Source organism: Varroa destructor, unplaced genomic scaffold, assembly GCF_002443255.2.
Source record: "Varroa destructor unplaced genomic scaffold, Vdes_3.0 BEIS01000006.1, whole genome shotgun sequence".
Lineage (NCBI taxonomy): Eukaryota > Metazoa > Arthropoda > Arachnida > Mesostigmata > Varroidae > Varroa > Varroa destructor.
In genome coordinates, this window is record NW_019211459.1 from 4,665,573 (window position 1) to 4,684,976 (window position 19,404).

The following is a 19,404-nucleotide window of genomic DNA, read 5'->3' on the forward strand; positions in this document are numbered from 1 at the left end:
TAGGTTGAACAAATTTACAATTTTTCTCTTTTATTTTTCTCAAGTTGTAGTAGGCACAAAGGCACCATTAGGTCCTAGATTATATAGCCTTTTCGTGCAAGTTTAGCAGCAGACACAACGAAAATGGTAATGCCGAACTGTCAACAAAAGCAAGCAAATCCAGTTTTTTGTACCTGTATTAGCCACCTCACTATTACTACAAAAAATGCGACGCGATTCAATACATCGGTCAATTGTGTCAATGTTATTAATCTCGACTAAATAACAGATTTTCGAGCAACATTCTTGTTTCTATCGGAAATGCTCAGGTTTTAACAACGAATCCGCTTTCCTCAGAGCTCTTTCTAAGCTCATTAATCCGATAGTGTATGTCTGATCAGCTATTAAAACCAACGACGAGTTTACACCTATAGTGACCGCCAGTCCCGCGGGAGACATGATCTCAGGTGGTTGTGCTTAGCTATAATAAGCCACAGAATTGTCATGGGCTGTCAGTATCTTTTCAGCTTTCTAAGCTATCCTGGCGGATCAATGATCATCATACATCGATGTTACTCAAAACTGTCCAATCGAGACGCATCAGCCGAGATCAACCCTCCGCATTGGAACGCCAACTCGCCAGACGGCGAAGAGCTAGAACTATTTCTATCGTGCAAGAATATCCGTCACGCCGCTTAATTTTACTGCTTTACTTTTGTCTCTTCTTGTGCCTGTGCAGCTCTTCGTCCCAAAAAGGAAACATTACCGCTTCATCAAACGTTCCTGGTAGCGCCAGCCGGGTACGTTCTGGGTAATCCGTTCGCTTTCTTTCCCAGTCGATTTTATGTTCGTTTTTGTTTTTCCTTGCTTATTGATTTACACAGATCAATCAATCCGTCATATAATGACGTCAAACCTCTACACAATATTTTCCCCACCTTTCTGGTGGTAGTAACATGACGATAGAATTCGTCCTGGTTCCCCTGCTTTTAATCCACCGTAAAACCCCACTTCCAGTTAGCCTTTAACCATCTCAAATGAAGCTAAAACGTTGTCCCGCTTTCTTCCACGGTATTTTCTCTCCTTGCGCATCAATTAACATCAACACATCAATTAACCACCAAAATCAATCAAGCAGTCAATCAGTCAACCATCAACGAGGATGGGTCCGTCAAATTCGCAGTCTGCAACAATTATTTGTGTTTTCTCTCATCGCCACCCTCGTTATCGTTTTTGAGCCTCGTCACCTGGTAGAGCCGTAATAGCACAGACACGTCATCATCAATCAATCATCGCCTCGTTCGTTTGTTGATCAATCATCAATCACGTCCGTCCGTTCATTCATTCATTCATCCTCTCCCATCTGTCCTTCCGTACATCAATCATCCACATATTTATATATATAATATCCACTTTAGCAGCAGGCTAACAGATGCGCCCAGCGTACACTGTGTAAATATTGATTTTTCATATTATCGTCTTAATAATGATATTAATAGCAGTCATTAAGTCAGCAGTCATCGTGACGGTGTCATCGCGAATCTTTAACTATTAGCTCACCGTTGTCTTCACGTTTTTTCCGTGTGAATCGCCTCATTGCCTTATGATAATCAATATGGACTGCATATCGTTATTTAATGCGAGTGGCGATAATGATAATGGTAATAACTACCCTTATAGTTGTCCACCATCATCACCGTCATAGTAATCATTTAGGGTGTTTTTGGCCAAATTTGATTTTTGTTTTTTAAAATGTATGCATATGTGTGTTTGTATTTACGTTCGTATGTACCGCCGCCATACTGACTTGTTCTGATGATGTTGACGGTAACAATAATTCATAGTAATCATATAGTAATAATAATATTAGTAATAATAGCCGTTCTTGCTGTTGTTGGTGATGATATCAATGGTCATGACACAGTATCAATAATCATCGCTACGTATCCATTCAGCGGTCCATTACTATCAGCATCTTCATGATGTGGAGGTGCTCCCTTTGAGCTAGTGGTAAATCTATACAAATGTTGTCGCTGCATTCATCGTTGCAATATTGTGAAGTTAACATCGTCGTTCTTAGCTGGCGGCGGGCAAGTGAACAAAAATGCTCGCGTCTCATCACCGACAACACGCTGCAAACGATAGCAGACGACAGTTTATAGTATAAATAAAAAGTGCACGTATACAACAGAAAGAAAAAGAAACACGCAAGATTGGATTGCGTTAGCAGGTAGAATAGAACATTTGGCTTCGTAAGGTATGCTTCCTGGAATGATGATGTCCTTGTACGCATCTACTCAACTAGAAACAGCTGATCCGTAGTTGATAACTATACTGTGGTCTAGGATCCCGTGGGAACAAATATTGCCTGTTTAACAATAACTCACTTAGAGTTCCATATCCTTTGTTATTTGATCGGACGATGATGCGTCGGTGTCTTCGTCTGAGAATTCGCTCATCGATGATTCCGAATCGGAGTCGTTGCCGCCATCCCCATCGAGCTCATCCGAGGCGAACGGGCTTCTTTGGGAGTCTTCACTAGCATACTTCTTGACGTACTCGAGCACCTATTGGATTGAATATCAACATCAAATTGCATTATGGTTGTGTTTCATTCACATGTGTGTACATGTGTACAATGCTATTGAATTTATGTGACGGCACATCAGTACTCTACATGGGACATGTGCACGCTATCTATATACCTGTTACCACACGTCGCGTTGCTCTTCCGCTTCATTTTCGTCACTCAATATCCATTCAGAACAATTAGATTATCAGGGTCAGCTTTGCTACACTAAAGGTTCAAGCTGGGTTTAACACTTCACGTAATGATATACATAATATATAGAACATTATAGAAATACGCAATTGAATGAGATGAACGACCACCATTGACTCTCTGTCTTCCATTTTAAACACGATGGAACAACGAGACAATCTACCGGTCGTAGTGAAGCAATGTGCCGTTCCCTACTCACTCTTCCCGTCTTCCCGGCTGGATGTTAATGATTGTTCTTTCTCGCCGCGACCACGCCAGCCTCTGTATAAACACGGTCTGACTGTCTGCTATTGTATTGCGTAGTTGAGCCAACTGCGAAAACCTTTCGGCTGTTCAGTTTGCCAATGATCATAACCCAATGGCCGTCGGCTGCGTAGCTGTCCGGCTCTATGCCGTTCCGGCGGTCGGCTGGCTGACTGGGTTCGAGTCAGCCACTGCTCCACTCCGCCACCTTCGCCTGCTGGCATCAATGTGGCCAAAACAACCGAACAACGCTCTATAGGCGAACAAACATAGCGAAAAAAACTGGCGCAGCATGGCGACGGTGTATAACAATATCGCATATAGACACAGACACACACACACATCGTGAGCACGAATTGGCTGGTGCGGTTGGCGTCAATCCATCTCGGCGTTACTCCTGTGTATAATGGCTGTGATGGTATTGGCGAAACGACGTCGTCGCGACGATGGCGATGACGCTGCTGGATGCTATAGTGCATCGGTGTTTCTCGCGGTTTACGTTATTACAAAGGCCAGTAAAGGGCTGCTAGCAAACATGGGGACATTTCTCTAGTTCACTCTGACTAGACGGGTCGATAAATCGTTTTTCTTCACCTGTCAAGACCTTTTCTGAGCCTACCTCGCCGGTGACGATGGCGTTGTTACCTAAACTTGTTTCCGGAGGTTCTTTTGGTAAGGCTATTACTACTATTACTACTACTACTGCTGCTGCTGCTGCTGCCGCCGGTTCCTGTGCGTTGTTTTCGCCGGAGAGCGTGTGGTGGTTAGTGGAAAAGCGGCAGCCATAGGTGTGGGCAGAGTCTCTATCTCTGTGTAGGTAGAAGGTTGATTAGGTCTGTCTTGCTCGCTTTCGTCCTCCCGTCTTGCCCTTCTGCTTCCACCTTCCGTTTTCTTTCAATAGCACTAGTCTCTGCCTTAAGTTTATCTTCTGCTCGTGGTAGTCTTCATCGTTTCGTCGATCGCCGTCAGCAACAACTAGTACTGCTACTCCTTTAAGAATTGGCCACGCTGGATATATTTGACGCTGACTTCAGAGTCAGGCGTCTCTTAGCTACAGCGTCTTTCCAAGTATTTAACATCGCCACCGGCACCGTTGCTTCATTGACCCTGCTACCAACAAACGGACAGACTAAAATATAGCACCCGCTCGGATGTCTGTCGGTCAGCGGTCGATAATATTGGCAACGTAAGCGATGATTTCGCGAACTAATAACTCCTGTATGTATATATTCTCGTTAGCTCTCACTCGCTGGCTAAATATCAGGTGGATCTTCCGTCGCAAAGCAACAATCGTAACTCCCGCAATGAAGATCATACAACACAAGCGCCACATATGAAAAGATAAATGAAAATCACAGCGTCCGGCCAAAAAAAAAGCCAGAGGAAAAGACACAAGACCAACGGGACCGTGTTAACAGCGTCAAACCAGAGATTTTACCATATGTTCGAATGCGCGCCCAAATAATTGTAAGTGCAGCCTTAGAGGCACTAACAGCAAGTACACTACGCTTCATTTAAAAACAAAGGGCGTAAATTTTTCTACAGAAAATATAGGTAGCAACTAGTAAGATATTCTTCTATATGATCGTTGCGCGCTCCGCGTAGGCGCCTATATTTCCTTACATTTTTGTCGCATTGACGCGCCATAATGTATCGTCATCGTATTAGTAGACCATTCATTGATTGGAAAAAAAGTTGCCAATTAAAACGCATTTTTCGCCAATACGGGTAACTGTCTGGATACAATCGATAGTTATAGCAGTTACTGGAAGCTGACTGTACAATATCTGGCTACCTTTTATACTGAAGGCGTTTGCCGTTTCTGTCCGTCTATTTTCAATATCTGTCCGTGGACGAGAATCTATTTGCTGCTCAGGTAATCTGCTGATCAACAAAACTAACCCTTTCGGCTGTTGCTATGTCCTTTAGAAAACTAGAAAATGTAGCCAACAAGCTCTTTATAGCAACAACAACACTAAATGGCACGTTCGCGTACGCTCTAATGAAAACTGACGACGCTTAATTTGATACAACCTAACCTAGGTATAAACCTTATGAACTACTGCATGGCGCAATGTTTCACCATTTGATCACAACGAAAATATGTGTCATAGTATTACTAATGGCTGATACATAACGGCTCAACTAGCAGGCGTAATACGTGAAACGTATTCAGTTACGGCTGACTGTAGATTGATTTGATTATTGTACACAGTATTTGGTAATTGGGTAAATATAGTCATACGGTCTTTCCGATGGATTGCGTAGCGTATAGTTACTGTGAATACTAATAAGAGTAGTAATAGATAATACTTGACTAGGCCCAAGCCTATTATCTGTGTACGCAAGAGGTTTGACAAAGTGTGTCTGAGATCCCGTTGTACATTATCAATTGTGGTTGTTTTTCTTGAGTTATGTTGATCACCAACCTTTTTCTTGTACTCCTCGGGTTTATGAAGGTACATTGCTGCCGCGTCCCCATTGAGCGGGTCAATCGGGTTCGGGTATGTCAACAGTTGTGGTAAGAACGTGTCGAAAATATTCGACAGATCGTACAATGCCGTCCATGCCTATAGCAAACATAAAATAGCCCTCAGCAGAATAAGAACCATAAAATTACGTTTGTTAACAACGTGTTCATAATTGAATCTACAGACCAAGACAGAATTATCAAGTACGAGCATGGCAGAGGCACAGCTCTACCTGAAGGCTTCAATTCAATAAAGATCAGCTTTACGAGAGAGTTCCTACAGCTGGATCGTACGGTCATATTTGCACATCGAGATTCAACCACATGGAGTGCGATCACTATGGTCTTCCTGTACGACACGTGTATGTAGTTCAGTTACAGTCAGTCATACATTTTCTTCAAGTTTTCTTCGAATACGAGTGCCCCCCCAATCGAACGGAATCACATGAAATCCCATAAGCCAATGTCTCTGCCTAATAATATGAAAGAGGTAGAATCGTTCGTCTTACGGCAGGATATTATTCGATATAATTTGCAATACAATACGCGGCTAACTCAAAAAAACATACATGTTTCCGTGATTAAACTATGAGATTGGCCTCGGCCGGCCTCGTTTCACTAGCATTACGATCATAGATGGACAACGCCGCTTAGCAGGACGTCGTCTTTTTTACATAGAACTATGCGTTAATCACGAGAACGATTTCCGTTGGCCTTTTTACAGTATGGAAGGCCAAGCGTTCCAGAAGGAAAAATCGATGCAGTTGTTTATAATGTTGTTAAGAAAGAAACATATCACAACAATGTCGCGTTGTCTCGATGGGGGTTGTTTACCTGGTTAATCACATCGAGACAAACGGTTCCAGACACCTCATCGATGTTTGGATGGTAGATCTTGTTGGTGAAGCCGATTGAGGGCGATTTGAAGGGATACTTGTCTGGGAGATCGACCCGCACCCTCCAGATGCCGCCTGCAAATACCATAATGGGGAGAGAAGACAGTCCTTGTGTAGAAGTACGTAAACTTACGTATAATTTGATCATATGGAGCGAAACGGACCGTTCAATCTGCCGTAAATGAATGGACTACCTGTGTTTTTGCGGTATGTGAATCAAATTGTTGTTGTGAATTTGCAATAATTGCAGGACACAGGTATGGCCGTTATCGATCTTTGAATAGATCACCTAACAACAAACCCTGCGAGTCTTCATTGAATGTGCTGAGTATGGCATTAGTGTCGATGTTTCGAGACTAAATAGATAGAATTGAAATTACTTTTTAACACGACTTTGACCTGTAGCTGTTGAAACAGGAATGGACGTAGTGGATTTGGCTTAGTCCAATCAGCGCTGGCAATTATGACATTCTTGTTTCGTCTTTCCGTACACTTAGAAGCATTATAAAATGCTATTTCTGAACTATAGTACTGCTGTCGCTAAATCGCGTTAGCATTTAGTTGTCCACAATTAAAAAGCAAGTGATAATTACCTTCGTAAGGGGTGCCTTTTGGTCCATAGAATTTAACCGAGAACTCATTTAGTCCACCTAGGATGGTGACTTCGTGTTTGGACTCAATTAGTTTGATCACGTCTGTGTCCATCCGCCGCTTACCAGCTATAGGAGACGACATTGTAAAACTGTATTGGTTGACGTGTGTTACTGTAAGGATTGGTAATAATGGACTTCTTGAAACTCCCTCCTTCCCTCCAAGAGGGAGTCTCGCTTGATTTGCTTGCACTCGGGTCCGGGTCGCAACAGTGCCGCCAACTTAACCAGAAATACAGCGCCTACCGTTTTCCGACCACCTGTCAAATAGCGTAATCAGAGAACCAAAGAACAAATACTGTATTAAGCATCGTTCATATATATATATATACATATGATACAGCTGTCGAGTTCACAAATTTCATGATGAAAATGATGGCCAGGCCGTTTTTAAATCAATCACACATCAAATTATTTCGCAATGTCCTTTCATATATATAATGATGCTTGATAGTGATGGCCAAAGCCAAAACCAACTAGTCAGTATCTACCAGTTACGGGCTTTGCATTGGCTTGAAATACGTAGACCTGCGATTGGGAATAACCCAGCTAGCAGAAGCGTTTATGTGTGAGATTCAAGTTGTAACTGAATGTTCCTGAATGTTCCTGCTTAGTTAAATCTTGTTGCCGAACCCCACCCAACTAGAATCACCCCAGAAGCAATCCCTGCTTATACTTAAAATATTCAGAAAAGGCTGGTCTGTAACAGGCCAAACGACTACCACCAATACTAATATCAGCTGAATCACAACAAGCAAAAACATCGGCAGATCTTTTTCTCATATGATACAGTAAACTGTTCTCCCGATAGGAACATTTTTAACGAAAATCGTTTTATTTGGAAACAAGACAAGACACGGCACGATCATGATAAGAAAGCTTTGTACATGTTCACTTGAACAGCTTTTCCAATTCGGCCACAATAGCCGCTTGGCTTTAATACGTTGAAATAACGCGTCTAATCGTTTAACATAGGCGTTAGTTTGATCTTTCTTTCTGCAGTGAACCCGAGTAAACAGCAAAATTACCGTGAAAACGCATTAACGTTTCTGGTTAGTTCAATTCGGTACCAAGGGCCTTTCGCGTTCAGTTGGCAGAATCAGGCAACAGTCACCAAAAAACCACACTGTGCCCCCCGTAGCCACCTGTTAGTGGCTGCTACCCGGCATATTTGCCGCTCGAGACGCTGCTAACGGACAACAAAATGAGAGCCAGTGAAGGCTTTAAATTGGGGTAACGGCAATTTCTACTACGGGGGCTAATGGAGCCGCTGCTGCTGCTGCTGCTGCTGCTGCTGTTGCTGTTGCTGTTGATATCGGTATTGCTGTCGCTTTTGCAGTAGCTGCCACCGCATTTGCGGCGGAAGGACAACACGGACTACTGGGTGCGCAAGATGATGCCAGCTGCGCCCGTACCGGCTACCACGCAGCCGTTGAGTCAACTGACGGCCGGCAGACGCAGCGTTCAACAATAACGATATGAGAAGCAGCGATGTTGGCCCCCAACAATAACATCGCTATGTTAAAAGGGAGGTAAAATCGCACGCTGCTGCAGGTGACCGCTCCACTGACGGAAGGAAGTTTGTGGCTGTTGCAGTAGGCGCGCGACGGCAGCAGCAGCAGCAGCAGAAGCACGAGCGGCAGCAACTAGAACGCTTTCTCGCGTGTTGACTGTCCGTACGCCGTGAGTATTCACGTAATGTTTGTCTCAGCGGTGTGGAGCTGTAAGCCTCTTGTGCGTTGTACGTGTGTCGCCCGATGCGTTCGCCCGTCAACATCAGCATAACCTTGACACGACGACCTTGCCTTTGTACAATATGGTAGAAGAGAGCTACAGCCACAACCGGGGCACCCGCGGCAGGAAGGGGGGCAGCAACGAACGCTAAAGGTACGCAGACGCTAACCCTGATGCTGTAGCTGCAGTAGCAATAACAGGGTTCAGTTTGCGGGAAAGCTGATCATTGTTTGATCATGGTTTACGAGGCTTATTGAACTAAATAGAAAATAGCATTTTCTTGTCCGTACCGTATGCGTACCCCTCGAGGAGGTACTGAAGCAGAAGTACCAGTCAGTCAGTAGCCGTATTACTGACGGGTTGGTCAAATGGTCCGTCCGTCTCTCCAGTTCGTTTGTCGTTGTCGTCGTCGTCGTCGTCGTCGTCGTCGTCGTAGCTCCACTAGCTATCTCATCCAGAAAGCGGTCGCTGTTACAACGTTCGTGCCTTCTACCGTTGCTGTTCAAAACCGCGCTTCCGACATAAATGATAGATTGATGACATTGAGCTGACCATCATCCATTTCGATGGTGCGAAATCGGTGCGATTGCTCCTGCAATAGCCGGCTGTTTTCAGCAATCATCTAAAGTCGAAGATGATGAGTAAAAACACAAAACGGAATAGAATCAATATGACGCACATAGTTCAGATTTATAGCTTACATCGCACGAATCGATTGTATATGTGTCTGCATTAAGTTGTGGTAATGTAGCTACTGAGTGAGTGAGTGAGTGAGTGAGTGAATATCTCGGGGACGTCTCTGTCTAGACACGAATCGCCGAATCTGGGTATTGTGTTGTTTACGCATGCGTTAAGAACAGGAAAAAAACATCTAGCTTATCACCCTTCATGTCACACCAACCATTTTAAGAATCGATTGCATTTTGCTATCGTAACCTGTGCCGGGTGAAAGCTTGTAGTTATTAGAACTTGTCTAGACAAAGACAAAGTTCGTACATCAAATCCCTATAAAATTCGACTGCGGTCACGTTTCGATGAAACAAAGCCAATGCATATACAACAGCCGCAGCCTTAAAAACATACAGCATAGACCGTAGCGAGCATACACAGGAAAAACACTTCGGCGAATGAAGCATCAGCTGCTGCCGCTGTCGTATTCGTAACATTTTCCAGCGAGAGTTTACAGCATAGTCAAACCAAGGGCTCAGCCATCGAGTACTCATCATATACCAGCCACATGAGGCGGTGTACTCTTGCACGTAGCCACTGGCTCGTGCAGCAGTGATAGAGACTCCATCGAATGTCGATGAAACCAGAAGAATTCTTGTTGAAGCAGAACTGATTATGCGGCTTTGCTGCGAATTGTTCAACGGGAGCAACTCAACCCCATTGGTCTCTCAAAGCCAGAGTCGTCTGTCAATCTACTGACATTTTCTACTGCCTTTTGGCAGACCAAAAAGGACCAATATCAACACTGAAAGTCACACCACAACCGGCTACCAATGTTGAGCACAACATAAGAATGACTATGCGACAAGAGAATTCAACACGACAGAATCTCATTGCCAGCACCAGTCGGTCTTTTAACGGTAGCTTTAATAAGAGCTGATTTACATTGGGCAACATTATCATGATAGCGTTCTCATCGACAAAAGTAATAATAACAATTATTATTATCTAATGACTCATCTGTAGCAGCAGCAGCAGCAGCAGCAGCAGAACGTATTCACAGGCAAACCGTACGTAGATTATAGAATAACTAACAAGTCACATAACTTCGCCATATTTCGCTCGCCTTTAACCACTGCGTTGTCGCCCCTTTTTTTCCCAGTCTCAAGTCAGCGGTCTTAAGACACACGATGCTGTGGTAGCAGTGCACCCACCTCTATAATTAATTTCGGGATCTCCATGAAAAGTGAGGAACTCTTTTGTAGAGTTTGCCGAAACACTGAATCTCCTCTTCTTGTTCCTCCAGGTCAGATAAGACCAGTTTCCATCACTTGACAAACTAACTACAGCGTTACCATATAGTGCCGCAATGACATCAATTATGTCCAAGTAGCAGATCACTAACCAGTTTGTCTGCTGTTGTTGCTCGAATCAGCGTTACATAATATTTTCCTTTTACAACAATCGGCTGTATCCAGTCTGTTTGTCTAGTTAAAGAAAGCATACTAGGACATTCGGCTCAATAAGGCCCCGGCATAGGGTCCATGGGCGAGAGGCGACTGCAACACGTTTGTCGCTGCTCCACCTCATGCAACAGTTCGTGAAAAACTAATTTTCTGAAGGTTCGAAGGCTCCAATAACACTGGCAGCAGTAAGCATTAATAGCAAGGCATACGACGCTCGACGCAGCAGTTGATCGCCCAGTCAAAACTTTTTTCCCTTCTTCAAGAATGAGAACACCGTCGCTATAATAACAGCAAGCTGCTGGTGGCAAACAGACACATTTACATTTCACGTAGCTATACAAAATGGCTAGATATGAGTGACATCGGTACATGTACACACGGATACACATAAATTCTACGCAAAACCCCATACGCAACTACTAACCGGCGAAAAGTTCAACAACGAACGTCTTCATAAACTACCCCAACATGTTCTCTTGGGCAGCGCGCATCACGTATAGACACAATCAATGACTAATCAAGCAACGGAATTATTAATTTCACCAACTCACCAATTCTTCAGCTACGGAACCTGAAAAAACCTCCACCGATTCCACTCAGCGAATTTTTAGAAATTATTCAGTGCAATTTTGTGACGAAATTGCGAAAAAGTCCACCGCTAAATGCCACCAGCTCAGTTGAGCGCTGCTCGGTCGGCCGAATCCGCTCGAACAAATTCACTTTCGTCATAGCAGAGCTACATCGGATGGTCGTCAACAAAGACGTTATAACTAGTCGACCATCACATATCACACGAACAAATACAGCCTCACGACGACGATCGCAATGTTCTCTTCTCTCATTTGATTTTGTTCGTCGTCGCCATCGCTCTCTCTCCTCCCTCTGCAGAGGTATTCCCCTTTCTTTTTTGTATATTTCTTGGCAAGAGGCAACCACCAATTCCACCATGGTCATAAGCGTGACCACTATTACCCTATGCCAAGGAAGGGAGCAATGGCAACGGTAGCGTGTATGCGCGATATAGAAACAGCGCTTATTGGGAAACGTTCTCACTGATAGCTAAAACGCCTTTCCTCCCTTGTTCCCTCGTTTGTTTGTGTCACGATGCAACGTTTGTCAGTCGTCTGTGCCGATGTGTGCGTGTCTTATGATAGCACTCAGCGATATAAGCCTGAGACCGCGTCAGCAACAGGATAAGCATAGGCAAAAACCCTGTTGTTAATGGTAATGATGACGATGATCATGATTACGTTTGCTGCATGCTACCCTTTCGACGGAGCGCCATACAGGTAAATTACTATCGTCTCGAGCGTCATTTTGCATAGCAACCGCTACCAATCCACTCCCTGTTTGTCGTATCGGAAGTCGTAACAACGTTCCAGCAAAAAATCACCCGTCAGCCCAGGCGCGTATTCCGTACGCGGATTTGTATCACAGCTCTCCGACACGTACGCATATATTGACACACACGCATCGAATGCGGATACCAACTCTGCCAGCGCTTGTGCTCCATAACTGTTCGACGACACAACTTCGTTCTGTTTCAGTTCTCTACACAGGAAGGCGCGATATCGTCGCTGCCATCATGCTAGACGTCGTCCACGTCAGAGTTATTACCAGAACAAGACAAACTATTGCCTGTTGCTGACGTATCTATGGTTCGTCACTTCATTGAAGAGTATACGGCCATACGTGCGGATCAATACAGGATTCACATATGTACATGTATACATATAGAGGATGAATGTATTTTAATTTAATTCACACTTAGAATGAACGCATGTATACTAGCGCTGTGACCTAAGCATATTGACCGCTTGACTGATGATAGCATTGACACGCGAGCATTCACAGCAGAATAGTTAGTAAGCGTACAGGAAAGACAGCTACTGAAGGAGTATTCTCCTGAATTCAGCAACTGTTACGCAACGGGTCTCTGGGCAAGTAATTAGGTAGAAGGCAAAGCGGTAGGGCTCACTCAGCAACAACTATTTTCAAGGCAGGCTGCGTTCGATTGCACATCTCAATCGGTCCTGTAACTACAATGGGAAATCTAACAGTCATATTTGTACATGTATACCGCTGCACGAGCAACAGCAACAACTTTATAGAACTATTTTGAAGCGCACGGCAATAGCCCTTTTGACTGCGCGCGATTAAGGCCCTAGTGCATAAAAAATCAACCAGTTATGAATTCTAGTCGTTCAGTAGAAAATTTATATAGTGAACCGCAGCAAGACGCAACGTCGCCGCCAGCAATCGTGTCACATATGCGTCGGCAAGCGGTTTAACAAGTCGACTGACGCTTGGTAACAGCATCAACCACAACAACAACAGGACGTAGCAAGTTGTGTAGTACGTCCCGAACTGTCGTGATAGTGATACGACAAATGTAACAGCTATTAGGTAGTTAACGCCGATGAGTTGTTTGTTTTGTTCTTCTCTTTTGTTGATTATTGGTTTTATTATCATTTTTACATTAGTCGACAGCATCGCCGTTGTCATCGTAGTCCACATTCACATTGGACGCAAAGCCAGCCGTGTAAACGTCGCCATCGTTTGCTATCGTCTGTTGACGTCTACTACTGTTCTCAAAAGCGCTAATCAAGTTGTCCACTCTTACGTGTTGCATGGGCAAAATGCTCGCCACAAAAGCGGACAGGCCGACAGCAATGCCATACCAGTTGGCAGGACCAGCACCCGGTAGGATAATAGGCAGTCAATGTTGACAGCAAACAGACGACATACAACCACTCCCATTACTTCCCAGTCTGGGACGCTAGCGGCACCCGCCGTAGCATGAGCTGAAGTGGCAGCACCGGTGCCAACAGAGTTCGCCACACAACAACCAGCAGATAACAACCGTGAGTACAGCAGCAGCGTCACAACAAAGAACACCGCAGCTGGACAAAAATGCCAGCAGCAATGGTTCGTGTGTTGTCATTGTCGCTGTTGTTGCTGCTGCTGCTGCTATGGCACGATAGCAACGGCGAGGATACCGCTTATGGTGCGATCGATCGACCGACAGCCGAAAGTCAATCGCTGCTGGACCTGTGAACAGATGGACAGGACTATCTCTGCATATCTGGTCCTATTTTGGAGCGTGAATCCCTTCGTGGCTTCACCTGCGTCAGTCCGCGTAGTAGTATCAGCAGCGCCACCGTGACCAGTATATGCAGAAGCAGCATTGACCGCACTAAGCACTTACTCGCTATAGCTGAGAGCCATCATCGACAGCCTCTGTTGACCAGACTGACTAGGGATCATGGATAAACATTTAGAGACTGTAGGAGGGGAGGGACGCTGCTAAGTTGGTCCATCCACCCTCATCGGTGGAATGGTCCACGATGGCCTCCTGCTGGTCGCCCGTGACTACTATTCCTATTTTGATAGTTCAGTTATGCCATAAACATCGGTGATTGTAGGATATTGCTTACTAATAGCATACAGCTCAGAGGCAGCGGTCACAAAAGCAGGTGGCTTCTTGTAAAAGTCGCAAGCATAGCTAAGTATTGGCCCGTTCACGCATGCTATCAGCTGTTTGTTGTTGGGACTGTTGATGGAACTGCTAGAACAGAAGGAAGAGAATCGCGGAGCTCGAGAACTCCATAGAGCCTCAAGCGGCAGATACATTCTAGGGTTTGCTATATTTTGCCGACGACAGTTTACCAAACATTGCCGCCCGGACAGACGGAAGAACTCAGAGCGACCTGATCTTCCAAAGGATCGCCGGTGGGCGAGGCTAGCTTGTGGGTAGAAAACGAGTTTCTACAGAAACAAACATCCAACCATCAACGCCGGCGAAATCGGGCGCACCAGCAGCAGTGGTGGCGGTGTTGGTGATCAGCGTGGTTGGTGACGGACGATGAGAACAACAGGGCACGAGCAGTGACGTCTAATTTTCCTGATCGTCATTTTACGTCCTCCCTGACTTTGGCGTCTATAGCTGATGGTGCAGCTGGTACTATTTCCGCTATAGTAGCCAGCAGAAAAGCGAGAGCGAGAAAGCAACGGGGAATGAAGAAACACTGCCAGCAGCAGCAGCAGCAGATTAAATGTGACCCAAATTTACTGACTTTGCACCCACTTGGGGGGCAAGCGCAGTTGTTGGCTATGGCGGGTTTGTTGAGGACTCACCAGACGAAAGCTAGCAGTAGCAAGAACACCAGCGCTGGATCGTTGTAGGGCCGCGCGTGGTACAGCCATCATCTGTAACAGCAGTAGCCGTGGCGCTGAAATGTCTATCTGTAGGTGTCACACTATATACATTGATTGAGACAGAGGGGGCAATCGCACCTATTGCTCAGTTACAAGGTGAGTAGCACTAAGTCATCATCTATTATACATAGCATTTTTTGTTACACGAATGCTACGCGATGGCTGCTGTTGAGCTTGTTTGGTACCTACAATACGAACGGTTGGGGGTTGAGTGAAGTCAGCTGAGACATTTCCTTATTCATTTGACCGTCGTCACTATTACTCCTTAGCCATTACCTCCAAACTTGCCTGCCTGCTTGGCCCCATCACACAGTTCGTCGCTCCCGTGAAAAATGTTATTAAGGCAAACTTCTGCAGTTATGTAAAAGGCGCAGCTCGCTATTAGAATATCCTGAAGGAACTCCAAACAAATGTAAACTATGGGACCCATGAAATCATTGTAAAATTGTTATAAGATAATTAGCAAGAACTTACGATATAATTAAACAATTTAAATAGACCAGCTGTTAGCTTCACACAAAACATTTAAAATGGAAATATCACAAGACACACACACACACACAAACACTGCGCCATGTGTTCCGCACTATTACCGATTACTAGTATTACTATATGTACCTTCCAGCCTCATACATTGAACCATGCTTCAAGTCATCTTCCTTCTATTCCACTGCAGTAACATTGAATACATGAACGCGAATCCGCCCAGGCAGATCTACCTACTGCGTCTCGATGAGCAAAAAAGACGCCGCCGCCGCCGCTGCCGCCGGCGCCGCTTACTTACACGTAATCTCGCCGCTTACTTACACGTAATCTCCCATGATAGCACAAAGATACTCGAGAAATCCGACGCGCACACACACCATAAATACACAGTCAATATATCATGCACCGAAGCATGGTAGCCTACACTTCGCCTGTGACATACCCTACAGTTAACTGTGTGCAAATTAACTAGCTCGCTTGCTTTTTATAGGAAGCACAATAGCGCCAGACCATCAAACTCGCGAGGCAAGTCCGTCTGCCGTGCACGCAACCATCGACAAAATTACTAATCAGACTATGACGACGACGAAGACAGATACAATAATACTCATGGATAAATAGATCGACAGTAGTCAGTTGGTCCTTTGCTTGAACCACGACAACGATTCGCTGTCGCCGTCGCCGTCGGATAAATGGGAAAGGACGTTCTGGTTTGGTTTGTGGTGCGGGAACACCGGCGGCGGCGGCGGCGGCAGCAGCAGTCGTCGTCGTCGTCGCTGTTCGTCTGGTAACAGCGCTATAGAGCAGAGCATCCACTGGTGGTATTATGCGCCACTGCTACTTTGCTACGGACATGCTTGTAACTATCATAATAAACATCATCGTCAAATAGTAACGTAAGATCGTATGACGGTGTATGCGACCTCGGCCAGTTTTTCTGCGCGTTCGTTGTCCCCTTTAGTGATGGCGACCATCGGTGTTGTGAAAAAATGTTTTTCCGCGTCTACGTTCGCTACTTTCCAGCACTGGTTGCCAGCTGCTGCCGGCATTGCTTTCCAGCACAAAACCACGTGTGTCTACGCCCGGATTCGAACCTATACCATCACGTGTCCCTATGATTAGTAGGCAAGCAGGTCATCTACTGAGCAATCGCGAGCACCCAGCTACCGCTGCTAAAGGACCCCTTTCCTTCTTGCCACCTTTCGACCTCTCGTAGATTATACATATGCGTATATAGCTGGTACTTTTGGTGCCATCGCGTGGCAACCAAATCAACATTAGCACCGCACCGTCGCAGAGGGTGTCACTCAAAATGGTCAAAAGCTGACTGTCGTCATCCAATTCGCCGCTCGTCAGCGGCCACAACGGTAGCAGCTGCGGCTCGGTTCAGCTGATCGTCGTCAGCCGCTGCACGCGCCGCTGCTGGCGTCCGCTCTCTTTGGCTGTGGTCGCGCTACCACAGCAGCCGATGCTCGGTCAGCGGCTGCTACAAACAGCTGAGAGCTGAAACTACTGGTAGCAACGGACCGGAAGTTCACTAAAAGCTAGCAATGTCGACGGAACGACGGGCATACAAAGATAAACGCAGCGCACCATAGAGTACAGTACCCATTGCGGTTCCTTCTAGTCGAGCGCGGCAGGGTAGTACTGCATGGCGCAGATTAAGTCGCTTGCTAGATCATAAGGATACGAAAGAGACCTACAGAAGAAACACTTCCAGGAAAAGTGATGAGACGCGAATGAAGAAGCGGAGCAAGCAGTTTTGTGACTGAAGCGAACTCCGTAAGTGGCTTATTACAAGCCATCTGCTCATCGTTTGCAAATGTAATGGTTACAGAGGAGTCGATCGATAATGGCACACATACATATATACGATACGCGTCTATGAGACGAAAAAGTTCACCGTACACTATCACAGTGGAAGGGAAACCTGTAACGTGGCAATCGTTCTTTGCCAGAGTTTTCTAGTGCCTTTATGGTCGCTAGTTACGTGGCCGTAGCAACGATTCGCTGCTGCTGGAGATGGGCCTTTCATGTTTGATAAGTAAGTGTACTTTTGCTATTTGTTTGTGTGAATATTGATGATTCACTCTGGCCTCTTACTGCTGACTGGCAGGCCACTGCGCTTACTGAACAAAGGAGCTGATTAGTAAAAGGAAAGGTTCGTCTCGTCCAGAAGCTGAGCTGTTATCGGTGAAGGCTGGACTTAGTAGTGGACTAATCGATACACGTTCAAACGAGTGGAGGTTCAGACACTTAAAGACCGCAGATCTGCCTGACCATATCAAATACGTCGTTTGCCAACATTAAAAACCTTTCACTAGCGAACGATTTTGAGTCGTAAAGGTAAAGCGCTGCCTAGGAAATAGGAAAAAAAATATCAATATTCGAGCTCTGGCCGTTAGAGTATCAACACCAAAAAAATAGAGCTCTGGAAAATACGGGATAAACTTAAGAACATAGACACACGTACAGACATTCGAAGCATCACACGATATGATAGTATACAACGATATGACAGTAGAAAATAGTGATAATGAGAAATTGTCGGTCGGAGCCGGAACGACCGATCCACAATCGAATAGCAGACGCGTTACTTTACAAAACAACGGAGTGTAGTTGTTGAACAGTTTACGTTAGGGATAAACACGGAGTCATTGAAGAAGCGAGGAAAGCGGGCGGCGCTGTGGGCATTGGGGGCAAAAATTGTTTTGGGAAGGACACAGATCCTTCCGCTGCCAGCCTGTTCGGCTGTTATAAATAGGGGCAGAAAGCTTTAAGGGGAGACACTATCTCCAGCCTTCGTAGTACTCGTAGTGGCAAAGGCATAGCAGCAATGAAAGTTCAGCACTAATGAGAAGAAAAACTTCGTATAGCGATTCCTGTTTACCGAGCAGAGTACCGCCCGCCACGTTCAAGTTAACATTATAGGACGAGGATACCGTTGTGGGACAGACGAATTAGAGGGACGCAAAAGTCGTACGAGAGAATGGCAGCGGGAGCCAGTAAAAGGAAAGCTCCTCCCGGATCCCTCGCAGACCCCCCAAGGAATCAGTCAGTTCCAAGGAATCAGTCAGCTTCAGCTGATCGCTGCCGCTCCTTGTACTACCTCTGTTGACAGATCATTTGTTGCTGCTTAATCATAAAAGTTGTCGCTGCGTTCCAGCTGCGTTGAGTCGCGTCGCGTTGCATCGCCTGACATATAACGGCGCGTGGAATTTTGTTGGCTTTTGCTGTTGTGGCCATCGCTGCTCGCTGTAGCCATTAAACGCGCAAGTAGTTTAATTTCGATGTGACAGACAATGCATCGTTTAGTTACTGAACAACAGTATCAGCACGTATAAACACCCACCTATTGACAGAGACAGCCACTGCGATTAATGCTACCGGTAGGCTCAATCAAAGTAAATCAGCGGATCATTGTAGTAGGAAGCCCTAGGCCAGGCCGTTACATGAATGATCGCAGACTATCCCTCAAGTACCTCCCCTACACACGTTCTCCTTAGGTCCACCATACAGCAAACACAGATATACGCACGAGGCATTGTCATGGGAAGGCACAGGACATAAAATCGAAGAGGAACTAATCATTCACGTAACAATAACCACTAAGTAATAATAAAATACAAGCTAGTAGATGAGGCGCTCGATAGAGGCCCAGAGTGCGCATTTAATAGGGACACACGCAGCAACCGATATCGCACGACAACCACTACGGCGGTGATGCTGCTGCTGCTACTGCTGTTGTTGATGGTGGCGATGATGATAACAACGACGACGACAATGATAAGACGTAACTCGTATTATTACG

General features: G+C 45.4%; 1 protein-coding gene across 13 annotated transcripts in view; it reads right to left on the reverse strand.

The window, feature by feature from the left end:
- The window catches only part of UbcE2H (ubiquitin conjugating enzyme E2H), a 24,548-nt gene continuing 5,144 nt past the window's right edge, over window positions 1–19,404 (reverse strand). For 3 of the 13 annotated variants that reach the window (XM_022810133.2, XM_086991953.1, XM_022810137.2), the window contains exons 2-7: window positions 9,045–9,376; window positions 6,964–7,280; window positions 6,309–6,445; window positions 5,434–5,574; window positions 2,367–2,546; window positions 1–2,111 (exon numbers count right to left, since the gene is read on the reverse strand). In XM_022810133.2, the coding sequence (XP_022665868.1) occupies window positions 2,367–2,546; window positions 5,434–5,574; window positions 6,309–6,445; window positions 6,964–7,105 (600 nt within the window). In that variant the 5' untranslated portion in view covers window positions 7,106–7,280; window positions 9,045–9,376 and the 3' untranslated portion in view covers window positions 1–2,111. Of the gene's footprint in view, window positions 2,112–2,366; window positions 2,547–5,433; window positions 5,575–6,308; window positions 6,446–6,963; window positions 7,281–9,044; window positions 9,377–11,440; window positions 11,768–15,026; window positions 15,099–15,725; window positions 15,865–15,891; window positions 18,926–18,945; window positions 19,392–19,404 lie in introns of those variants that run through there. The other 10 variants (XM_022810134.2, XM_086991950.1, XM_022810138.2 and 7 more) reach the window with 10 other exon arrangements.